Source organism: Pseudomicrostroma glucosiphilum (assembly GCF_003144135.1).
Source record: "Pseudomicrostroma glucosiphilum strain MCA 4718 unplaced genomic scaffold BCV69scaffold_8, whole genome shotgun sequence".
Taxonomy (NCBI): Eukaryota; Fungi; Basidiomycota; class Exobasidiomycetes; order Microstromatales; family Microstromataceae; genus Microstroma; species Microstroma glucosiphilum.
The window spans coordinates 190,069-203,195 of record NW_020289920.1 but is presented as its reverse complement, the minus strand read 5'-3'; the positions used below and the strand labels follow the sequence as shown (position 1 = coordinate 203,195).

General features: G+C 56.3%; 7 protein-coding genes across 7 annotated transcripts; 2 read left to right on the top strand and 5 right to left on the bottom strand.

The window, feature by feature from the left end:
• Positions 1 to 2: 2 nt before the first annotated feature.
• Positions 3 to 576, bottom strand: BCV69DRAFT_283141 (hypothetical protein). Its single transcript, XM_025492598.1, has 3 exons — positions 460 to 576; positions 298 to 383; positions 3 to 205 (listed from the first exon to the last, which is right to left on the bottom strand). The coding sequence occupies exons 1-3, from the start codon at positions 542 to 544 to the stop codon at positions 152 to 154; spliced, it is 225 nt and encodes a 74-aa protein (XP_025347426.1). The 5' UTR covers positions 545 to 576; the 3' UTR covers positions 3 to 151.
• An 802-nt stretch (positions 577 to 1,378) lies between these two features.
• On the bottom strand, positions 1,379 to 2,303 carry BCV69DRAFT_204491 (hypothetical protein). Its single transcript, XM_025489710.1, has 3 exons — positions 1,653 to 2,303; positions 1,492 to 1,577; positions 1,379 to 1,405 (listed from the first exon to the last, which is right to left on the bottom strand). The coding sequence occupies exons 1-2, from the start codon at positions 2,024 to 2,026 to the stop codon at positions 1,502 to 1,504; spliced, it is 450 nt and encodes a 149-aa protein (XP_025347425.1). The 5' UTR covers positions 2,027 to 2,303; the 3' UTR covers positions 1,379 to 1,405; positions 1,492 to 1,501.
• Positions 2,304 to 2,310: 7 nt separating this feature from the next.
• BCV69DRAFT_204485 (hypothetical protein) lies at positions 2,311 to 2,720 on the bottom strand. The gene has a single exon (XM_025489709.1). It carries the CDS (start codon positions 2,609 to 2,611, stop codon positions 2,375 to 2,377), a length of 237 nt encoding a protein of 78 aa, XP_025347424.1. The 5' UTR covers positions 2,612 to 2,720; the 3' UTR covers positions 2,311 to 2,374.
• BCV69DRAFT_294015 (DnaJ-domain-containing protein) lies at positions 2,343 to 4,479 on the bottom strand. Its single transcript, XM_025493859.1, has 2 exons — positions 4,111 to 4,479; positions 2,343 to 4,024 (listed from the first exon to the last, which is right to left on the bottom strand). Exons 1-2 carry the CDS (start codon positions 4,459 to 4,461, stop codon positions 2,831 to 2,833), a joined length of 1,545 nt encoding a protein of 514 aa, XP_025347423.1. The 5' UTR covers positions 4,462 to 4,479; the 3' UTR covers positions 2,343 to 2,830.
• Positions 4,480 to 4,788: 309 nt separating this feature from the next.
• BCV69DRAFT_283138 (hypothetical protein) lies at positions 4,789 to 5,915 on the top strand (the record flags this gene model as incomplete). The annotated part of the gene is made up of 2 exons (XM_025492597.1): positions 4,789 to 4,907; positions 5,008 to 5,915. The coding sequence occupies 2 exons, from the start codon at positions 4,792 to 4,794 to the stop codon at positions 5,807 to 5,809; spliced, it is 918 nt and encodes a 305-aa protein (XP_025347422.1). The 3' UTR covers positions 5,810 to 5,915.
• On the bottom strand, positions 5,846 to 11,377 carry BCV69DRAFT_283137 (hypothetical protein). The gene is made up of 2 exons (XM_025492596.1): positions 11,057 to 11,377; positions 5,846 to 10,962 (listed from the first exon to the last, which is right to left on the bottom strand). The coding sequence occupies exons 1-2, from the start codon at positions 11,150 to 11,152 to the stop codon at positions 6,124 to 6,126; spliced, it is 4,935 nt and encodes a 1,644-aa protein (XP_025347421.1). The 5' UTR covers positions 11,153 to 11,377; the 3' UTR covers positions 5,846 to 6,123.
• Positions 11,378 to 11,564: 187 nt separating this feature from the next.
• On the top strand, positions 11,565 to 13,089 carry BCV69DRAFT_299401 (hypothetical protein; the record flags this gene model as incomplete). The annotated part of the gene is made up of 2 exons (XM_025494325.1): positions 11,565 to 11,583; positions 11,669 to 13,089. The coding sequence occupies 2 exons, from the start codon at positions 11,565 to 11,567 to the stop codon at positions 13,087 to 13,089; spliced, it is 1,440 nt and encodes a 479-aa protein (XP_025347420.1).
• Positions 13,090 to 13,127: the final 38 nt, after the last annotated feature.

The following is a 13,127-nucleotide window of genomic DNA, read 5'->3' as shown; positions in this document are numbered from 1 at the left end:
ACGTCACATATATTCTGCACATTTCATGATCGGGATACATTCGTTCGCGCGAGACAGCGGCTCATCGCCTCCGCTGGAGAGCCCTCTCGGCCTGCCCCAGCCTTGGTGGTGCAGGAGGTCTGGCTCTCACCAAGGCTCACCAGCGCCAGACCTAGGCGGGGCATGGTGGGGCATTGGGATCCTTGAGGCCGCAATGGCAGGCTCCCTGTATGTCGTGGCAGAGCAGGTATGAATGGTCCTTGTTGCTTAGCGATACATCCGGCGAAGCCACACACCACACTACTGTCGCATCCTTACCTTATAGCAGTCCTCATTGCTCGGATCACAGTCCTCGTATGGGTAGCAACCGTCGTTGCCAGCGCCCTGTCGACGGGCGAGTCCGGCTGTGAGGGCCAAGAGGTCACGGAAAGAGTGTCAATGATGAGAGCGACTACGCCACGTAGGGGTTGGTGTGCTCACTAAGTCCGGTGGAGGGTCCACGGGTGGCACCCATGGCGAGGAGGGGCAGGGCTGCCAGCATGACTAGAAGGATGGAGAAGCGCATGATGATCTCGTTCAGGCTTTGATCGATCGATACAGAGGGAGTTGAGGTTGGAGTAAGCAATCTCAGGACGAGCAGACGTACTTATATATGGCACAGGTGGGCGCACGCCGAATTTCTAGCCGTCGGACCGTTTGGTCGTCAGGAACCCGTCCCACATTACCGCTCAGGGCAGCGAGCGGATCCTGCGGGCTTGGCAATGTGTGCGACAGGGGCTTGAGCCGGTCAAAAGCTCATGACTACAATACGGGAATCTCAATGACACAGCTCGCCAAGCAAAGCAGCGAACGAATCCGACTTCGTCGGTGCTCCGTCTACAAAGCTCCTAGCTACGGAGGTGCGGTGCCAAACAAATGGTTTGAGGTGACCGCAAGCCCGTGCTGTGTGCTTTTCTAACGCTCTTGTGCCTGGGGTAGGACCGAAGGCAAGCCCGTAGAGCAGCGAAGGTCACAGCCGAAATTGGTCTCGGACGTGCTGCCACCACTCCTCGTCATGGTATACTGGCTATCACGCAGCCAGTGAGCCCAGATCTCATTGCCCGGGACCGGTCAATCAGGTTCCGGTCGGAATTCACGGCTCATAGTGACCGGAGCATCCGATTCCGTGTCTTACATATTCGAATGTGCTAGTACATCGATCACTTGGGAGGACATCCCACGAAGACAGTATTCATTGGAACAAGATGGCAAGGGAAGACATGGCAGTACGGGCTGGCAGATCTCGTGCTCACACCCGACGTCGTACAAAGTGCTCAGCGAGCTTCGCCTGAAGAGACGAGTCGGCTTTGGATGGAGCTCATGAGCCCCAGAACTAAGGAGGGCATTGCGGGAGATTAGGGTTGCGCCTGTTGCAATAGCACGGCCCCTGTGATGGTCGGAAAATGCATAAAGGAAAGAAATCAACAACAGCTCCGGTCAGAGATTCTACATGCGACGAGTGCACGCTCTTACCCTGTAGCAATCAATGTTTCGCGTATCGCAGTACTGGCGCTCGTAGCATCCATCGGTGTTCCTGCCCTGTCGTGGAGAGAGTTCGACTGTGGCGGAGGAGAAGCAGCGTGAGGCTGGCGTTAGCGAGAGCGATTGTGCCAATTTCAAGAGACTTTGCTAACCAAGGTCGGATTGTAAGCCAATAGTACCCCCGATGACCAGGAGGGGCATGGCGGAGAGCAGGATTGCAAAGACGGAGAAGCGCATGGTGATGTGTTTTGGTAGAGGTGTGATTGTGAAAGGGGATGCAGCTATCAATGGGTGCAGCAGCGCAAGGTATCCTTCTTTTATATCGAATCCGGCCTCCCAGACATGGTCCGATGCCTGCTCGGCGCAGTGTCCCGTATCCGGACCACCGAAGAGTCAGGAGCACGGTCCAAAATGCCGCCCAGGGCAGCGAGCGGGTTCGCATGGCTCGGAGATTACTGAAGCAGGAGGTTGGTGACGTCAAATGATTGCGAGCGACGAAATCAGAGGCTGGCAGCAAGCGCAACATGCGCTCCCTTGTCAATAGTTCAATTCAGGCTTCGTCGGTCGTGCGAAGTAGCCTAGGAGGTGCGGAGCATGCAGGGAGCGCAAAGCTGGGACCTCAGGCGGAGATCTCTGCTCGCTCTTCAGAATCACCAAATCGCTTGCTTCGGACATTGTACGTGCGAGAAATGGTGCAAGGACCTCAGATTGCCCTCCACCGGCTGCCCCGATCCCGTGATCCGGGCCGGCGAAGCGGTAGGAGAAATCCGATAATGGTAACGGCCACCGAACAAAAAGGGCACAACGAAAGAAGGACGATGCGTTGTGATCTTTGCTCACAGGCCAGAAATGCGCGACCGAATCAAAGATATATTCACGACACGACAAGAGTAGACACGACACGACACGACAGGACTAGACAAAGCGCGAGAGAAAGAGGGGATAGACATGAGTCAAGTGGAGGTTGGGTTTGGGTCATACACGAGTGCCCTTTCAATCTTCGCCTTGAATTGTGGCATGAGAGGGTAGCGTGAGCGGCTTGAAGAGAGTGGAGTGAACGTAGATGTAGATGTAGCATGGGAATGGCATGGCATGGCAAGTAAGCATGCATGGAGACAGACGTGCTGTGCTGTCTCTAGCGACAGATGGTCAGGCCGAGCAGGGCAAGACGAGGGGTTCTCGAGGGCAAGGGGGTGGGGAACAAGTCTACCACGTCCGGAAGTGGAAGCATAAACAGGTTTGAAGGTGAGCTTGAAGGTGAGCTCGTGCGTGACTGCTGTCGTGCAGGCGCGCCGAGTCATATGGAGACAGAGGCAGTGAAAGCCTGCGCTCAAGCCGCCTTCTTTGCATCAGCACTGGCAGGTGTGGCCGTACCGCTACCACCTGCTGCAGCGCCCGGTGCTGCTGTAGACTTCTTTGCAGTAGCTCCATGCACAGGAGCATTCTTGTCCTTGTTCTTCTTCTTCCCTGCCGCTTCCGCCACCAGACGTTCCAGTTCACGTCTCTCTTCATCCGATTCGTCCGGTGTAACTTGCTTGTAGATGCTTCCCAGCAGTGCCAATGCCCTCGCTCTATTGAGGAGCGTCTTGTTGTCTACTCCCTTTTCGTTGAGGAGATTATCGCAGACTTTCCTGAGCACGCCAGTCACCTCCCACCTTGTTCCCCTCCAGGTGGCAAGCAGCATCTTTCCGCTCATCTCCATCTCGAGCTGCTTGAGCTCGTCTTCGGGAATCTCACCCTTCTCCTGCCTCTTGGCAAGATCCTCCATGCTCATCTGAACGCTCACTGCTGAACCCAGCAGGTTCCACGTCTCCTTGACCATGCCCGACTTCTCCTTGAGCTTGGAGAAGAAGCCCGGCAGGCCAAGGAAGTGGTGACGTTGCGACTTGATCCAGGTGGTAGACTTTGTGAGGTAGATGGATCCAATCACGTGAAGCAACTCAACTCCGAAGGACTCGAGCTTGAGGTCCTCTGCCTCCTGCCTCATCTTCTTCTCAAAGAGCTGCGTTTCCGAATCGTCCTTGTCTCCCGGGTTCTTGGCAGAGCAGAAGGGACGGATACGGTCCTTTAGCTTCTCGGTGAGATCCTTGATGCGCTTCTCCTCTGCAATCTCCTTTTCCTTTTCAAACTCTTCCAGCTTCGCACGCTGTTCCGGGGTGACCTTGTTGGCTTTGGAACCAGATGCGGCCGCCTTGCCTGCCTTGCCATCGTGAGCTTGGAGATGCGAGCCAGATGGACCAGCAGTCGTAGCGTCGGGCTTTGCTCCAGCTGCCGTCGCTCCAGCAGCGTCAGGCGCGGGGGTAGCAGTGGCTCCGGGCTCAGTAGTTGCAGTGGCTGGTGCCTGAGCTGCCACGCCTCCGTCACTACCGGCATGGGTCTTTGCATGCTCATCCTTGAGCTGCTGCTCCATCTCTGCCTTTTCCTCTTCGCTCATCATAATCTCGCTGGCCTTTCCAAAGTCCTTGATGAGGGAGATTTCACCAATGTAGTCTACGAAGCGCTCTCCACCAAAGAGGGATCCGAACTGGGAGCAAAAGGTGGAGGGGGAGGAAGGTTACTGGGTCAGTCTTCGGCTGCATTGATACCATCGACGACGGCGTCACTACTCACCATGTCCGTTGCCTCCTTGAGTCCAACCTCATCTGTAGGCTTCTTCTTTCCATACCGGTCGTACTCTCCCCTGAGATTGTTATCGCTGAGCACCCTATACGCTTCACCAATGAGCTTGAACGTCTCCTCATCACCTCCCTTGTCTGGGTGGTTAACGATGGCTGCTTTGCGGTAAGCCTTTTTGAGTTCGATGTCAGTGGCGGATGCGGGGACCTTGAGGAGGTCGTAGTACTCCATGTCTGCTACTTTGCCATCCCTGCCCTGGTCGCGAGGCTTGGAGGGGGCGGCGGCGGCATCGGCGGGTGTGGTGGCAGTGGCATCAGCGGCAGGGGGAGGTGCTGAGGTGGCCATGATTGGGGAGGAGTGGTGTAGTGGTAGCTTGCGATGGGTGTGATGGGAATGAGGGGAAGGAGTAGAAGGATGCCAAGGGTGTGGGTGCGGTGCCTCCGGCCAATTGTCCCGATGAGATCTTTTTTGCGAAGTCGCACAGCTGTGCCGCCGCAAAGGCAAAAGCAAAGGAGCAGAGCCGAGTCGAAGTCAAAGTGGAGCAACGCAGACACGCCAAGAGGAGACGCAGAGCGGAGAGGCAGAGGCAGAGGCACAAGGCGCGGAAGAATGGATACCATCAACCATCACCACCACGCCGCAATACAGACAACGCAAGCCTCGCCGCTGACCACCATGTCCTGGTTCTCACAACAGTGGGATAAGCTCAGCAGGGCCTTTGACGACGATCACGCAGAGGATGAGTCGTCCTTGGGCATCAGGGACATCGAGGTCATCTGGGGAAGAGACAGGTGAGTAGTGGCAGCCTTGTCAGCTCTCGTACAGGGGAGAACGATAAAGACTGACGTTGCCTCTGCCCTTCCTTTCCCCTCCTACTCCCTCTGTCCCCAGGCTGCGCGTCTCCCTCCCTCCCTCTCCCACCCCCCACACACTCAGCACTCTCAAATCTCACCTCTCCCAGCAAACCTCCATCCCCCCAGAGCACATCAAGCTCGTCTACCACGGTCTAGTCCTCAAAGATCCCTCTGCAACCCTCCGCTCCTACAATGTCCGCTCTGGATCTCGTATCATGCTCATCGGATCTGTAGATGGTGTTGAGCAGGTCAGAGGGGATGGACCGGGAGAAAAGAGGAGCATGTACGCTTCCGAGGAAGGGGGTGGATCCTCTTCGGGAGGAGCCAGGGGGGGAGGAAGCGGAGTAGGCAGATCGATGACAAAAGGAGAGATGCTAGCTGAGGAGAAGAGGCGGAAGGAGGAAGATAGAACAGAGGCGGGTGTGCAGGGTAGGATTCAGGAGGTACTAGACAAGGTCAAGATCGAAGTAGAGCCCAAGCTGGATGACTTTGAAGCTAGAATCGGCAGTGCGGGGTCAGCGCCAACGGGGACACTACCAACAGCAGCGACAGCCTCTGCAACAACGTCCAGCTCTGCCCCTCAAGCAACCACCACCCCCAATCCCACCTCAACACCCCCTCAAGCACAGTCACAACCACAAGAGTCCCTCGAGCAATCCCATCGCTTACTCAATGAGCTCCTCTCCCGCTCTCTCCTCTCCCTAGACGCAATTCCAATTGTATCCGAGACGACTAGAGCAAAGAGAAAGGGAGCAGTGAGAGAAGTGCAGAGCTTGATTGATCGGTTGGATCGGGGATGGGAGGGAGTCAAGGAGGCTAGGAAGGGAGCGGGCGAGTAGAGGTAGGGTTCGGCAGACAGGCAGGCAAAGAGTAGACGGAGCCAAATTCCAATAGTCAATGTCAACTTTATTCACTTTGATGATCAATCGCTCGATATACACACCTGTAGCTTGATTCCTTCCAGCTCTGATTGCTATTTGTGAGAGATGCTTGGGAAAAAAGTGACAGAAAGAGAACAAGACGGTCATCGGCGGGACATTGAGAAGAACATCAACAGAGACATGTAGCGACGTGCAGAATGTATCGATCTAGCGCAAGAATCTTCCACTTTCACCTCCACCCGAACCCCAACTCTAGGTACCTGAGTTTCTCATCAGGCCCCCACTCTCCTCCCTCCCCTCCCAAAGACCTTGCCCAGATCTACGAATCTCCTTCCATTCTTGTCAAGGTACTTCCTACTAGAGCGACTCAAGAGTCCTAATGCCTCGGCATTCCTCTTGCAGAGAATCTTCACCTCTTCTTCATTCGCCTTGCCCTTGACTTTTTCTGCAACGCCTTCGACATCGAAGAGGGAAGTGTAGTAGCAGAGTTGGTCGTACAGTGCTTTATCCGTGTACTCTGGTGCTACTGCACCGCGACAGTGAGGTACTAGACATCGCTTGGCGTATACGCCTAGCAGACGAGTGCGTGTACCGCAGGACGGTTCCGTGCAGACTTGGAAGGAGGTGTAGTATCGCGAAATGTGTCGTCGGATAGACACCTCGAGCTGGATGGCCACGCTGGCGAGGGGCAGGCTGGTTCTGCCACCGCAGGCCTCAGAGGGGCAGAAGAGACCCTCCGGACGCAGCATGGCATTCTCTCCCATCTTGGCATCGGCGAGACCTTCGAATGCGCTCGTCTCGCCACAGCGCCCACACTTGATAGACAGTCGCTCGCACTTTGCAAAGCGAACCTCGTCGGGCGTCTGGCTGTCCAAGCTGGTGAATTCACGGTCGGCCGAAGTCAGGCTGGCAACCTGACTCACTCCGTAGCGCGAGGCGTCCAGTCCGAGGCATTCTGCCAGCCTCGAGCGGTCCGTACCCTGAATCGAGTCGCACATCCTCTCGATGGGAGGAAGAATCTGTAGTGCGAGGTAGTGCTCGTAGTCTACCTTGAGCTCCGAGTCTTGCTTTCGTAGCTCGTCGGGATGGTGGGCCTTGTCCGCCTGAGCCGACTTAGAGCTAGACGTGCCATCGGCGGCCAGACAGAAGATGTATGGGATCACATCGCCCATGCGGGCACTCTGTCCTCGCTCTTGCATTCGTAGCGCGACGTGCACATGAGGCTGCCCAGTGATGTTGGTGCCGTAGGCCTTGGGATCCTTTCCGAGCCTTTTAAAGATGATGAAGTCCTCCAGAGGGATCTGACCACCGCGAACGGACTCGCCCACCTCGGTCAGATAGCCGTGAATGGAGGCAACGACATTCTCGGTAGATTCTCCGGAGAGGATCTGTTCCAAGACGTAGCTCGAGACGTTCTTGCTCAAAGTGGAATACTCTCGTCGCTTCATGTCAAGACCCTTGATCTCGGTGGTGACCTTCTTCTTCTCTTCACCCGAAGGCATCACCTCTACCTCCTCCACCTTTCTAGCAGCATACTTCTTCTTCTGCAAGAGGAGCATGCGCTCGAATACGGCATCGATGTCGATCTCCAAGAGGCGATAGCGTTCATTGACGGCCTTCTTGAAGTCCGCACCGATCCGAGCAGCCTGGGCGTACGTCATCGCATTGGTGTTGATCATGACCGAGTCAGTGTCACCATAGATGACGTCCAACCCGAGAGACTCAGCTAGCTCCTTGGTAGCGGTCAAAATCTCTCTTCCCTTGTAGGTGGTGAGGGCCGCGAGTGGACGCGCGTAGAATCGGCTTCCCTCGAAACCCAGACATCCATACATCGAGTTGGCGGTCAGCTTCAGAGCCAATTGCTTGACGTTCCATTGCAACTGCTTGTGAGCAGGGGCTCGCTTGTCTTTCATGAGTGACTTGACCTGACGTCGACGCTCAACGAGCTTAGCAATGAGATTGGGCAGTACACCCTGGCTAACGTCGGACGATGGGATGTCCGGTACACCTTCCAGCTCCTCTTCTGCGTCCGCTGATACCTCGTTCCACCGCGAGCGGTCGACAGTGGTGAAGTCGATGTTGTACTCCTGGATGATACTTGGATAGAGCGAATTGAAGTCCATGACCAGCACGTAGCGGTCCCATAGGCCTCTCTTCGGATCGAAGACCAGACCACCCTTGAACTTGTCCTTTTTCGACTTTTTGCTCGCGCCGGCATTGCCCTTGCTCTCAGCTCCATCTTCAGCTTCAGCTTCGGCAGCAGCAGCCGCCTTTGCGGCCGCTGCTCGCTTGCCGCTGGTGACCTTGTCTGGCACGACAAACTTCCTTCGATGGAAGTCGTGGAGCAAAATGTACTCATTTCGCTCAGCACGACCGCCGCTGAGGGTTCTGGCCCAGGTGTTACCAGCCAGATTAGTGAGCTGCTTGGTCAGAGGCAGGATCTGCACCTTGTGAGCGATGGACATCTGGAAGAATGTGTCTACCTCACAGTGCTGCAGGAAGGTCAACAGCTGCTTCGGGTTCGGGGCAGCTGCATCAAAGTATGATGGAACGTCATCGGGATCGATGTCTTCTCGCTGGATCTTGAGATGTGTGCCGACCATCTCCGTGAGTGACCAGGTAGTCGAGGTGATCATGCTCTTACCGACATCACTTCCCAGGTCACAGCAAAGTCGACCTTTCATGAGGCCCAAGTTCCAGCCGTTGCGGAGCTTTGGCCACAGTGGGCGACGCAGTCTACCGATCTTGCTCCAATGATCAGCCTTGAGCTCCCTCATCCGAGCGAGAAGGACATCGAGATCAGTGGCAGCAAAGTCGTGGGTCAAGATGATGTCTGGATCAAGGCGCTGGATCTGCGCAAGCAACCCGTTGAGCAGCTGTCGCTCGAAACGCATTGCTTTGATCTTATTTCCCTGCTTGCGGACTTCAGCCTCAAAGCCAGTCGGCCACTGTCCAGCGAGCGGTCGTACAGCGGTCCAGACTGAGCTGGGTCGTTCCTCAGGATTTCTGATGTCCTCGAGCTGAGCATCAGACCATGTCCTCATGGAGAGTGCCACGATCTCGCGCTTGTTGGCTTGGTGATTGTGGACAGTGCGAAGAGCAAGGGAGGCGATGGTAAGAGGCGGCACCTCTCGTGGTGCAGAAGAGTCATCGCCACCGTTGCCGTCAGCGTCGGCACCTGCCTCTCCAGTGGCCTTGGCAGCGTCGCTGTAGGGCGAAAGGAATTTGGCATCGTCGATACTGTACTCGGCTTTGCACCAACTCAGGGGCTTTGACAGACTGAGTGTGTCGACTGACGTCACCCTGAGCCAGCAAGGACCCATGATCTTTCTCTTGATCAAGAAGAGCTCCATCGCAGACGTCTGGGTACCAAAGGCTTGCGAGAAAGTCTTGCCGGAGATGTCGGTGGGGAGCGCCGGCTCGTCAAAGCCGTACTTGACCTTCAAGTATGTACCCGTTGCTGGCACACCTGGGCTCTCGAAAGCGTAATGACGTTGCACTGTCTTCGACAAGAAATTCTTGATGCCATGCTTCTCCCTGACCTCATCGAACTCATCCAAGATCTCGTCCTCCGTCGGTGTGGCATCAGTAGCATGACCATCGGCAATCTTCTTGTCACGGATGAGAAGGAAGACGCAGCGCTCGATGCCCTCCACTCGCAGACATGCGGAGACATATTTGCCGGTCGTGCGATCTTTGACCTTGCCGATCAGGAGGATGATACCGGCCTCCAGCTCGATGTGATCCATCCAGTAGAAGGGCAGCGACTTATCATCGTTCAAGGCATTGACACCAGAGCCAGTAGAGGAGTCGGCCTGAGCATCAGCCTCTGCAGACGAGGCTTCCACTGTGCCTGCGTTGACACTACTGAGTGAAGCGTGGACGGACTGCCAAGCAGCATTGCCGTTCTTGGGGCCAGATGGGGCATTTTCCGTGCTAGCTACAGCTGCCTTGGCTTCGACGATGGCGGGAGAGTGCTGCAGGGCTGTCGGCTGGGGCGGCGCAGCAGCTTCCGCACTGACGTTCATCCTTCGCTTAGCGGGGCCTAGGGTCGAAGTCGCCTTGGGAGCTTGCACCGCGAGGTCCTCGTCGTCTTCATCTTCGTCACTTGGTCCTCCCATTTGCATCCGGAGAGCTTTTGGTCGGGAGGTGCTTTCATTCTGCAAGCCCATCGAGCCGATCTGACCCGTCACACCTCGAGCTGTGGGGGTCATGTTAGCGGTGGATCTCAACTTCTTGTGAGGTACATCTGCGAGTCCAAAGTCGTCATTGCCGAAATCGAAGCCGTCATCGTCATCGCCACGGCGCCCTCCTCTCGATTCCCACGGCGGGGTGTCGCTACCAGAGATGTGCACTGGGGCGCCCGGACCATCGGAAGAAGGGTCGGGTAGGTCACTTGAGGGCGCCGAGGTGTCCTCCGAGGGCGAGGACGGGTATTGATGGCGCTTGTCTGTGCGATAGGTGACAGAAGGGGCATTGCCTCCACCAAGAGGCAGAGGACGCTTGCGACTGGCGTAGGTAGGAGTAGTCGAGGAAGTGGCTAGACTGTAGCCGGAAGCCCGACCGGGGTATCCTCGAAGTGCTGGAGCTGGAGATGGGGTTTGAGGAGCGGCTGAAGCGCCACCGATGGCTGAAGGAGAAGACGCGAGACCACCCATCAGCCGTTTCATGAAGTCCTCTTCTTTCTCACGGCTGACTTTGGGCCGGTAGGCCTCCATTGCAGCTGTTGACCGCTCCTCCGCCGCCTTGCGTGCGCTTGAAGATGCGGAGATGCCCTGGCCGAGGCGAGACTGAGCTGGCTGACGGGCGAATGCGTGTGTGAGGGAGGAGGCCGATTTGTCGCCAGAATCTCCCTTCTTGCCACCTTTCCTCTTCTTTGGCTTCTTCTTGCCCGTCCTCTCATAATAGTCGGCCTCCGTCTCACTCTCTTCGGCGCTGTCCTCTCCACCGCTGCGCTCCCATTCGTTGCGCCCATCGTCGACGTAGCCACTGCCATCATCGTCTTCGATGAAGTCATCGTCCATCATCCGTCCACGGAGGATAGACTTGTACTCTTGTTCTGACACCTCATCATAGAGGTCATCATCTCCGGAAGACGATCCGTCGTCGCGCTAAAATTGCAAGAAGGCGCAGGGAGCACAGCTGTTCAGTCACGATCCTTCGGCCCTGCGTGGTACGCGTCAGGAAGCATTGATGGGCACTTACCTTGGGCGCGGGCGCATTGAGACCATTGCGTTTGGCCTTCAGTGCCTCGAGGGCAGCTGAACGTTTTGCTTGCGCGACTGCCCGAGCAGAGCTCATGCTTGGCTACACGCGAGAGAGTGATCCCAGGTCTACAGGGTGGTAACGGCCCGTCCAGATGAGTCGGGGGTCACTCGGGGCCTTGCACGACCAGCAGGAGCCAGAGGAGACCGTAGCGTGTATGCTTGAGGTAATAGAGAGCCTCAAAGGAAGAGTAGACAAGAGTGAGATGTATGCTGATTGGTATAGGTGGAAGGAGTAGGTGGTAATCAAAGCGGGAAGTGGCCTCTGGTGTCTGGCAACCAACTCGCCTCGCCTCGCCTCGGAATGGAAATGAGCGTGTTCTCGCGTTGTGCGCGTCACGCCCACGCACGCCCATCCACTGCCCTTCCGTTCCGCTCCCTCGCTCCACAGAGGAGAATTCTCTCAGTCCGTTGCGCTTCCTTCCGTTCCTCGAGCATCATACCACACCATGTCAGCCGAAGAGAAAGGTGAGTGAGAGTTGTCAGGAGAGGCTGCTAAGAGCGATGCCCAAGCTGAACTTTTTGCTCGTCCATCACAAAGCGTTCCAATCAGGCTTGCTCCGCCTAGTGATCCTCTGCTCTACTGGCCTGGCGTCACTGGTCCCATCGGGCTCATCTCCAACAGAGGCCCATGTAACCTTCCCTTCTTCTTCCAAAAGCCTCCCCACACGCCCCCAATTCGCGGCTCTACGGAAGCAGATTCGTCAGGATGCTGTTCAGATCCTTACGCAGGCTGGAAAGTGTGCCACAAATTTGGGCGTAGCTCTCAAGCCCTCTAAGTCACGGGCTCAGTCATCTGCGATTGCCTCTTCGATCGTTGAGAACTTGGACGCTGCCTCTATTGCAGCCGCGCAGAAGCAGATCGACGACTGGACTACTGATTTGGTGCCAAAGCTGATCTTCCTCGTCAACAAGAGCTGGAAAGAGGCCCAAGTCTACATTGAAGAAGAGCAGCCAAAGGCGCCCGGCGCGGCCGAGATGTCGGCAGAGGAGAAGGAGGACCGGGACAGGATGGAAGAGATGGCCAAGCAAATGGGAGGCATGGTCATGACTGGAGCGGAACTTCGCGGCCAAACCAAGGCCTACACGAAGCCAGCCAACCTCGGTCTTGGGCTCACGTGGGCAAAAGTCTTCAAGTCGCACGTTGGTGAAGTCCTGCAGGCTATCGCATCGTTAGCAGAGGCATGCATGGACCAACGCACAAAAGGCGCTGTGAAGGCCGCCAGCGAGGCCCGAGATCGTCGAGAAGGACTACCCCTGAGGTCTGGCGCTACATCTGCTTCCCTCGTTGCAAAGACAGTCCAGGACATCCGCAAGGAATGTCTCGAGAAGACAGCGGCTGTGCTGGAAGCCTGCGATACAGCCGTGAAGAACCTGCCTCAGACCAATCTCGAAGCGATCAAAGCTCGTTGGACAGAACGCGGGGAGCTTTTAGAAGATGGTATCGAAGAGTTGAACTCTGCTGCATCTCCAGCTGAGGGTGGGAATGAGAGAGATCAGGATGACCTCGACTCCGATTTCTCGGCTGGCAAGACTGCCCTGGCCAAGCGGTTGGCTCCGCTGCTCAAGATGGGTCGGCTCTCACATGAACGCATTTTGGAGACCTATCTAACAGCTGCGAACGATGTGAAGGACTCGGTCGATCTCAGCAGTCTCGACGATTTGAGCGAGCTCCTCGCCAGACAACAAGACGACCTCGTAGCCGCGGTCATCTGGGGCGACTTCGACCAGCTGCAAGAGAGTGAAGAAGACGATGACGAGGAAGAGCAAGAGGAGCTCGGAGAGTCAGCTGAGACCTCACCAGCAGCCAAAGCCAAGAAGATCTGTCAAGAGTACTGCGAGGTCGTTCAAAACTTGTCGCAGGCCGTATCTGATGACGAAAAGATCAGAGTGATAGCGGAAGAAATGCAGAAGCTGGCAGAGGGGATCTCTGACGCAGAGTGGGAGGCTGCCGTCGAGGAAGACGAGGAGTAGCCAAGGCAAGACTTTGTGGTATCATTGATGTGGTAGTA

Coding starts and splice junctions, on each gene's coding strand:
- BCV69DRAFT_283141 (XM_025492598.1), bottom strand. CDS start 544: ATGCGCTTCTCCATCCTTCTAGTCATGCTGGCAGCCCTGCCCCTCCTC. Junction 384..459: donor TGGACCCTCCACCGGACTTA/GTGAGCACACCA, acceptor TGGCCCTCACAG/CCGGACTCGCCCGTCGACAG. Junction 206..297: donor GCAATGAGGACTGCTATAAG/GTAAGGATGCGA, acceptor CACGACATACAG/GGAGCCTGCCATTGCGGCCT.
- BCV69DRAFT_204491 (XM_025489710.1), bottom strand. CDS start 2,026: ATGTTGCGCTTGCTGCCAGCCTCTGATTTCGTCGCTCGCAATCATTTG. Junction 1,578..1,652: donor TGGCTTACAATCCGACCTTG/GTTAGCAAAGTC, acceptor CCTCCGCCACAG/TCGAACTCTCTCCACGACAG.
- BCV69DRAFT_204485 (XM_025489709.1), bottom strand. CDS start 2,611: ATGCATGCTTACTTGCCATGCCATGCCATTCCCATGCTACATCTACAT.
- BCV69DRAFT_294015 (XM_025493859.1), bottom strand. CDS start 4,461: ATGGCCACCTCAGCACCTCCCCCTGCCGCTGATGCCACTGCCACCACA. Junction 4,025..4,110: donor TCAAGGAGGCAACGGACATG/GTGAGTAGTGAC, acceptor TTTTGCTCCCAG/TTCGGATCCCTCTTTGGTGG.
- BCV69DRAFT_283137 (XM_025492596.1), bottom strand. CDS start 11,152: ATGAGCTCTGCTCGGGCAGTCGCGCAAGCAAAACGTTCAGCTGCCCTC. Junction 10,963..11,056: donor TCAATGCGCCCGCGCCCAAG/GTAAGTGCCCAT, acceptor TTGCAATTTTAG/CGCGACGACGGATCGTCTTC.